At 38.8% G+C, this 8,477-nt stretch overlaps 1 protein-coding gene across 1 annotated transcript; it reads left to right on the forward strand.

Moving 5' to 3' along the window:
• On the forward strand, nucleotides 1-765 carry LOC149302315 (transmembrane epididymal protein 1A-like). Its single transcript, XM_089482416.1, has one exon. It carries the CDS (start codon nucleotides 1-3, stop codon nucleotides 763-765), a length of 765 nt encoding a protein of 254 aa, XP_089338542.1.
• The last annotated feature ends 7,712 nt before the right edge of the window (nucleotides 766-8,477 follow it).

An 8,477-nucleotide genomic window follows, 5' to 3' on the forward strand; every position in this document is an offset into this window, starting at 1 on the left:
ATGGTGCTGAATGGATGCAGAGAACAGTACCCTCCTAGAACAAAGAAACCTGGTAACATCCTGAAGACACTGCCTGTAGAAGGGGTGATGAAGTTGATTTATGGCTTGATGGCTGTCTTAGCTGAGTTCTTCTTTCCTCCTGGAGTCCAGAAACTTAGGTTCTTCAGGTCAGATGACCCTGATTTTCACTTCCAGAATCCAAGTGAGTGGCAGCATGCCACAATGTATGGGTATTTCTGTGTTAGCGGAATGCTGGACATCATAAGTCAGTCCTGTTTGCGTCAACGCTGGCCACTGCTGGAACACTTGGGAGTCACTGCAGCTTTTTTCATTACCACCCTCCTACTCAAATTCCATAGTCATGGGAAAGATATGATTGAGGTTCAAGTTCACTACCTGCTGCTAGTCACTTGCGCCCTTACCAGTATTATCTTCATAATTGAGATCTGGTTGCCAAACCAACCACGACTATGGTTTTCCAAAACATGGCTGGTACTTGTGCAGGGAACATGGCTTTTTCATGCTGCCTTTATCTTGTACAATCCACCAACTGGTCATACTTGGAATGCTGGTGATCCTGCAGATCTCATGTTTCTCACAACATTTTACTGCTGGCACTTAGCATTTAATGTTGGGTTACTTGGTGTAATATTTTGGGTCACATTGATCTTACACCGTCGCTGGGGTGAAAAAATAAATCGAAATGGCTACCATTTGGCTGGAGAGATGGAGAAGCTGACTGCAGTTGGTGATGAAGATTTATAATTTGAATATCATTTCATAATTACTTTGAAGCAGGAAATCCTAGACAGATGTGTTGTTGTATCTTGGGTGGTGCCAAATCAGTGACATCAGGTAGGAAAAGCCTTGCTTCATGAGGTATTGGGACACATACATCATTAAACCACCACTCCTAGCTTACAACAATATCACCGGTAGATTCAAAGAGATCACAAGGATCTCTTGTTTGCTGTATTTGTGTTAAATCTGAGGTCACAGAGCTATACCAGGAATAAAATGATTTATAGGTTTATGACTTTATTAAAACGCGTTCTTATAGAAGTTTATTATACCTGGCAGTACCAGGATTCAGTGTACCAGTGTTCAAACAGGGACATGTTTTTATAGTAGAAAATGCGCAGAACACTCCACCACAATCAGTCTTGGACATTATGGCAATTATGGTTTCCATGTCTTAAGAACACAAAACTGATCTTAAAAATGTCTCTGAGCAAACATGTATTATTTAAAATGATTAATAACAACTGTGTTCAAGCACTGGTATGTGTCAGAAAAATAAAACATTCCAGGAGTTATGGAGCAGTTGTGCTTTGTGACATGCTGTATTCTGTAACAGAACCCTATTGAATATACGGTGAAAGAGAACCCAATTTTCACGTGAAAAAGTGTAATAAATGAGTAAAAATGACTTCGGCACTGCGGCTGCCCAAAAAACACTCCTCAAGTTGTATGGAAAAGCCAGTCAACGAAAAAACAAACAACAATAGTGTAATATTGCTAAATGACACTCAGTGGTTGATAATGTGAATATAACTCACCAATGAATGAAGTTAATCAGGCCCGTCAAGGATTCAGTAAAAGTATCTTTAATAACTTCTTTAACATTTGTGAAGAATAAGTGCCAAAATAGTGCAGTATCTTCATATAAAGAAAAGGAGAAATAGAAATACACTTACAAATAACTTTAGCACAACAGCAATGAAACTCACTCTTTGAATAAAAGAGTCCAAAACGATATCGGCAAATGTCCAACGGAGGTTGTCTATGTGCATCGCATAGGAGAGAGGATCCAGGTCCTCTGCAGCGCTGCGGGGGGTTCTGGATCTTAGTCTCATAGTCTCGATACAATATAGTTTATAGCACACAGTACTTTTTTCATGCGAACGATCAGTTTTTAAAATTCACACCGATATGCAAATGTATATTTAGCTTTTTAGCAGAGGTATTGATAGTGGAAAGGATGGGCATAAACCCAGCATTTGTTAATGAAAACCCTGTGTGACACAGATGAAACCTTAAACTTAAATGCACTTTCATGTACATGATATCACTTATTTGTATCCAAACGCACAGGGGGATTTAACAGAATCCTCTCTCTATATTGCCTACCCAAGGTTTTCCCTTGCACTGTAATGGAGCAAGTGGACTCACAGACCTCTCAGGACACACTGGGATAAGACTAAGTCTGGAGCTTACCTCAGGCCCCATTAGATAAAAAAGACCTTTCAGGTGTAAGTTACTTGCCTTCATCTAACTCCTGCTCTGGCTTGCTCAAGATTACCAGGGGCTCTGGTGAGATCCCCCCATGCACATGCATTAAGCATGGAGAGCAGAGGGGGTGTTCCTATGCAGCTCTGCAGGTAACATTTTCATATGATAAGTTTATTTTTTTCTTTGTATTAGCTATTTCTTTATATTTGTCTTTCTTTTTTTATTTATATTATACACAAATGTAAAAATGCATATTGAAGTACTAAGTATGCATTCACATTTGATGAGGCGGTTCGGAGCAGTAGATCGCCCCTTAAATTACCGTATTTGCTCAATTATAAGATGACCCTGATTATAAGACGACCCCCCAAAATCTGAATATTAATTTAGGGGAAAAAAAAGAAAAAAGGCCTGAATATAAGACGACCCTATAGGAAAAAAGTTTTACTAGTAAATAATTTATGTAAACTATTTTTTCATATTTAATAAAAGCTATGATTGAGAAAAATATTTTTGTAGTTTTTATTATCTTTTATTTGCCATCCTGCCCCCCAGTTATGCACATCTTCCCCCAGGCTTGCCACTCTGCCTCCCTGATATGCCTTATACCCCCCTATATGCCACTCTGCCTCCAGAAAAGCCTTATGCCACCCATACAACACTCACACACCCCCGACTTACCAGTGCTTCTGACTCCCTGGCGTCTGGTGGGGGCATCATTTGAGGTCTGATTAGAAGATGACCTCGATTATAAGACAAGGAGTATTTTTCAGAGCATTAGCTCTGAAAAAAACCTCATCTTATAATCGAGCAAATATGGTATATTGCAAACTCAGCTGAATAGACAAAGTGATATTTCAGGTAGGTCCTGTTAGCAAGTGTACACTTTGCATTCATGTGTAATATGTATGCATAGAATGTGCTTTACCTTTTGTAAAGTATGTATGCAGCAGGTTTCTGTTGCATAGTACAGTTCCTCGGGTCACAGCATGGCCTTTCACACACCTACTGATGCATGAACATGCAGTCATCACCATGTGATTCAAACCATGCCTTTGGATTGAATTGCAGGAAACAGCATTATCATCACCATTACTACAGAAACATCGAGACACGGAATTCGATAACAACTTTGATAAGAACCATTCCGCTCATCTAGTCGGTAAAGCAGATTCTTTGTATACTTTAAATAACTTCACTTACATTTTGTTTGTAATTTGGATGCCTATATTCCAACTCTGTTTTAACCTTTAATGTAGGTAATTATATATACATATATTTCTGGCACAAATAATATAGCTGATATGTTGCTTTTGGGGTGTGAAGATTTGTAAATGGTTTGGTTATTATTCTTCACTATACTTGACCCCTAAGTCATAAAGTACCAGTCCAGTATTAAGGCATACTTAAATAGGTTAACCACTTTTCCAAAATCCCAATTTTTAAAGTTCTTTATATAAAATAAACCTGTGTAGGTATTTCTTTTAACTCTTTTTTTTGTGTCTTAAACTCACAAAATTATTGATTCAAGCGTAGTTCAAAGAGTGAAAAAATTAAAAGAAAAAAAAACACAAAACACCAAAACCAGTAACTTCATGCTGCCGACCATTGCCCAACTCCCTCCCCCTTCTAGTCAGAATCACCCCAGCCATGTTGCACTTAAAAGAATTACAAAACATAAGTCTAAATGATAACATATGTATTTGTTATAGGTGGCCTACCACTAATTACTAGTTACCATACCAGGTGGTATGATGATACATTATTTGTAAGCTTTGTTGTATGGATATAGGTTGAAGTTTAATAAATGGTAGTTAGTGCAAGTTGAGTTAGGTATGGGTTCACCCCCCCAAACCAGCTGAATGCTTCCCCATCCCTCTAAACTTAGGACAACAGTCTGACATTTGCCCATTAAATACAATTTATATACTGTTCCATGATACATGTCTGTGTACTTAGAATGGAGTCAAATTTTACTCAAGACCAATGTCTATTCTTCAGTAATGTTGTCCAATGTTCTGACCCATTGAAGCATATCCTCTTTGGTTTGGCACCGAGACCGAGCTAGAGGGCTCGCAGAGGAGAGAGAGGGGCGCCGAGCGGGTAAGCGAAAACCACTCGGCGCCCCTCTCTCTCCTCTGCTTCAAAAAAACCAAAAACGCGCTGGGCGGCAAAGTGCCGCCCCTTCAAAAGTGCCACCTGGGGCAATTGCCCCACTCGGCTCCATTGTAGGACCGGCCCTGATTATAGTAGATGGTGTGTTAAGTGCATATAGTTGGATTTTTGAAACCCTACGTATGGATGATATTTAGGATTTCTCAAGGGAACTAAATGCAATAGGTGGGATTTTCCAGTATTAATCATGAAACCAGTGATTTTGCCATACTTGGACAATAACTGAAGAATGCTAGGTAATGATGAAGAGGGAAAAGAAATATATAACAGATCATCCAGAAATACTATAAATGTTATCTCCTTATTCCCTATAGGGAAAATGACATTTCAGATAAGCAACGGACGAAGTAGGCGGTCCAACACAATATTAAAAAGTATCAGGGAGAGCTGACATCCTTGTCTCACCCTTCTGTTACACAATCTGAATCTAGACCATTCATGTTTATTTGTGTTTCCGGAAAAGGTATACAGGTAGGCAAAATGTTTAGGTACATAGCAAATGTATCCAAGACTCTTGATCGAAGACGTTTTCCATATCCAAGTTCAAAAGCATCTTATCTGTCAGATAATGGAAAATGCTAGAAGCCACTGTAACTGCTACAGCTGTAGTGTCTGTCTTGGACATAACAAAACGGTTGTGAATAGTTAAGGAAGGGCAAATATATCTGTAAATAAGCAGCCATGATCGCAGTCCTGATTCCAAAATGTAATGGGTCTGTATGAGGTAACTTGGGTAGGATTTAGCTTAGGGATCAGAATAGTGCAAGCTTCTGTAAACAAAGTAAGGGAGGCTTCCCCTACAACACACCATTATAGAAGGCCAGCAAAGTGCCTCTTATATAATGCGATGTAAATTAATAATCAGTCCCGGGAAAATTGCACCTTTAATCCAGCTCGGCCACCATGCTCTGCTCTGAACTCAGGTCCCCCACTTCAACCACTATATAACAAAACCCAATCACAGTTGCTCGAAGAGAATAACAATTGCTCAGCCATTAGACAGCAGGATGTGCAGGGTCATCTATCTATACCTTAATGAATGAATGAGTTTTCCAACAATGAATTCCATTTCCTCCCCATTCATTTCAGAAGAAAATCGGTAGATTTTGAAATTCAGAAACAAAATTAATTGTCTGACGCTCACATTCACTCCCACTCTCTCACACACAATGATTTTTATTAACAATCTCTCTCATGTTCTCTAAATGTCTCACTACCTTGGCCACTGACCACTTCTGTGTCTTGCAGCTCCGCTATTCTTGTTCTTCTCTCTCTTTTCTCTTTTGTCTCTTCATCCCCATCCCTGCAGACACAATCACCCGGTGAACTTCCACAAAAAATCCGGCACTTCCTGTGACCATTTTTGCAGACTTTTATAGGAGGTTAACTTCGGTAAAAATTGTGGACCCCTTTCCTCTGATCCTCCAATCAGAAGAGAGGATGACACCAGAAGCTTCGCCATTTTACGGGTGGTCATGTCTGTGGAGATGCGGACAAAGAAAGACGAAAGACAAAGCCATTACATAAGGAATGTCTGATCACGCGTTCAGGCACTCCCTTCCAGGAGACTTTGTCAGAAGACAGGGTCAGTCTAGACGCTGCTGGGATATCCGATCGCTCCACCTACTGTCCGATCACACAAATTGCAATCCCCAAAGCAAGTCTATGGAGTGTGTGATCAATGCAAGTGGATCGCAAGTGGAAAAAGTTTAATATCACTTGCATGATAACATGTTTGAGAGGTCTTCAAAATAATTTAAAAATAATTTAAAAAAACCCTTACATCCCATTGCCCCAGCTCTACAAGTAAAATATATAACCCCCCAATTCACTACCCCCAAACCTGTTAAGTAATAACTATTAAAAATATTTTTTTGTAGACACTAGCACACAGTTATATTTTTTTGTATGTTTCTATGGTTTCAAATGAAAGCTCTGTTTGTTCAGAAAAAAAGGTTCAGAAAAAAATGTATGTGGGTACATCCAACACTGAAAAGGGGAATCTTAGTGAAACCCACATATGGTAAAAATGGCAAAATACCAGAAAAACCCCTGAGATTGAAATGGGTTAGCAAATATAGTAAACAACAGTGGACCTAGGACACTAAACCTGTTTTTAGGTCACATGCAAACAATTTCACCTAATTTTGCCTATTTTCATTTTTACAGTAACCTACTGTAATCAACTGTATCGAATGCTTTCGCAAAATCCAAATAAACCCATCTACTGAAAGACTCTGGTTTATATTTTTCTCACCTCTTCATAGAATCCAATTAAGTTCCACATGATCTATCCTTCATAAAACCGTGTTGACTAATGTTGTTATTGCACAGCACGTATTACCTGATATTATGACTTAGCTACATTTCAAGTAATTTCCCCACGACAGATGTCAAGCTCACAGGTCTGTAGTTACCTGGCTGAGCTTTTGAGCCCTTTGTACCACTTCTGCTTTACGTCAATCTTTAGGGATCATGCCAGGCTAGAGAGTATCCCTGAAAATCAAAAGCTTGGCTTTGTTCCCTAAGTGCCCGGGGATGCATACTATCTGGCTCTGGTGCTTTATCAGTTTTAATTTCATTTAACAATTTTATCACCCTGTCCTGTGTCAGTCACATGATCACTGCAAACATTTTGTAGCAAAACTTTGAAAACCTAAGGGCATTGATTTAAAATGTCTTCCTTCTCCTGATCTTCGCTAATCCAGTGTTCTGCGGGCCAACAGTTTCTATCTTTAGTTTGTCATTAATGTATTTAAAAAAAGTCCTAAAAAGACCTCAAATTTGTCCCTTTCATTAAATTCACCTCCCACAATAACATCCTGGTACTGAGTAGATAACAACTGTTACTGAAAAGTTAAAAATCATTATTTGAGGCATATACATTGACTACAAGAAATGGTTGTTTTTTAGTAGTAATAACTTTTATGATATAGTGATCCCCCATGATCAATTTTCTTGTCATGAATTATATATTTGTGCATTACGATTTCGTCAATTCTCATGAATCACCGAAAAACAATCCCAGACCCCACGAATAAGCAAAGCAAAATCCTCAGAATTTTTCTCTCTCACAGTCTCTGAATGTCTTCCTACCTTCACTGCCAACCACTTCAATTTCCGTGTCTTGCAGCTCCACTTCTGTTTATTGCATCTTCTTGTTCTTCTCTTTTCTTTCTTTGTTCACATCTCTACCATCCACATTCCAGGACACCAATTTCAAATGAACAGATGTATCCACGGTATTGGTAAAAATCTGAGTAGTCATGGGTCAACTAACTTCACAACGGTTCTCCTGCAACAAGAATAGTAAAAGTTTTCTGTGTCCAAGCTCAGTAGTCACAAGTAGTAACGAGCATCATTTAGACACAGGTCATGTAAGATGTAATGCCGTAGGATGAGTTGATGAAGCTTTAGGAGCATCATATTTATTTTCATTCTCCTATTCCCCTTAAAATGGCTGAACCAATTAGACAATATAGACAATACACAAGGGAACTATATATATATATATATATATATATATATATATATATATATATATATATGTATATATATATATATATATATATACATATATATACAGTTCCCTCTGGGTTTTTGTTCATAATTCCCAACTGCTAACTTTTTGTGTGGTGTTTTCTTCTCTATAAGCCATACTCAACACTGCAGCTAGACTAATCCTCCTCATCTGCTGCTCCACAATGCCAATCTCTCCATTGGCTACCATACCTTCCAGAATCAAATTCAAACTTCTGACCTACAGAGCCCTTACCAACTCCGCACCCACTATCTCTCTACCCTCCTATTCAAACACATCCCTAAATGCCTTCTTCATTTCTCTCATGACTTGCATATCTTTTGTACCGTCATTACCTACTCCCGCGCCTGTATTAAGGATTTTACGCATGCTGTTTCCCTTCTCTGGTATTCCCTTCCCTGTTACGTCAGACTTCTTTTCGAGAATCGTACAGCCTTTCCCCCTATCACCTAAGCTAGCATCATAATTAAGCCATCTGAACGACCAACAGCCTATCCAGATCATCCTGACTCAATCAACTCATCCCTAT

Source organism: Sceloporus occidentalis, unplaced genomic scaffold (genome assembly GCF_023333645.1).
Source record: "Sceloporus occidentalis isolate IW3139 unplaced genomic scaffold, rSceOcc1.0.p SCAF_19, whole genome shotgun sequence".
In the NCBI taxonomy this organism is placed as follows: domain Eukaryota; kingdom Metazoa; phylum Chordata; class Lepidosauria; order Squamata; family Phrynosomatidae; genus Sceloporus; species Sceloporus occidentalis.

Excerpts from the sequence above, each read along its gene's own strand:
- LOC149302315 (XM_089482416.1), top strand. The coding sequence starts at position 1 with ATGGTGCTGAATGGATGCAGAGAACAGTACCCTCCTAGAACAAAGAAA.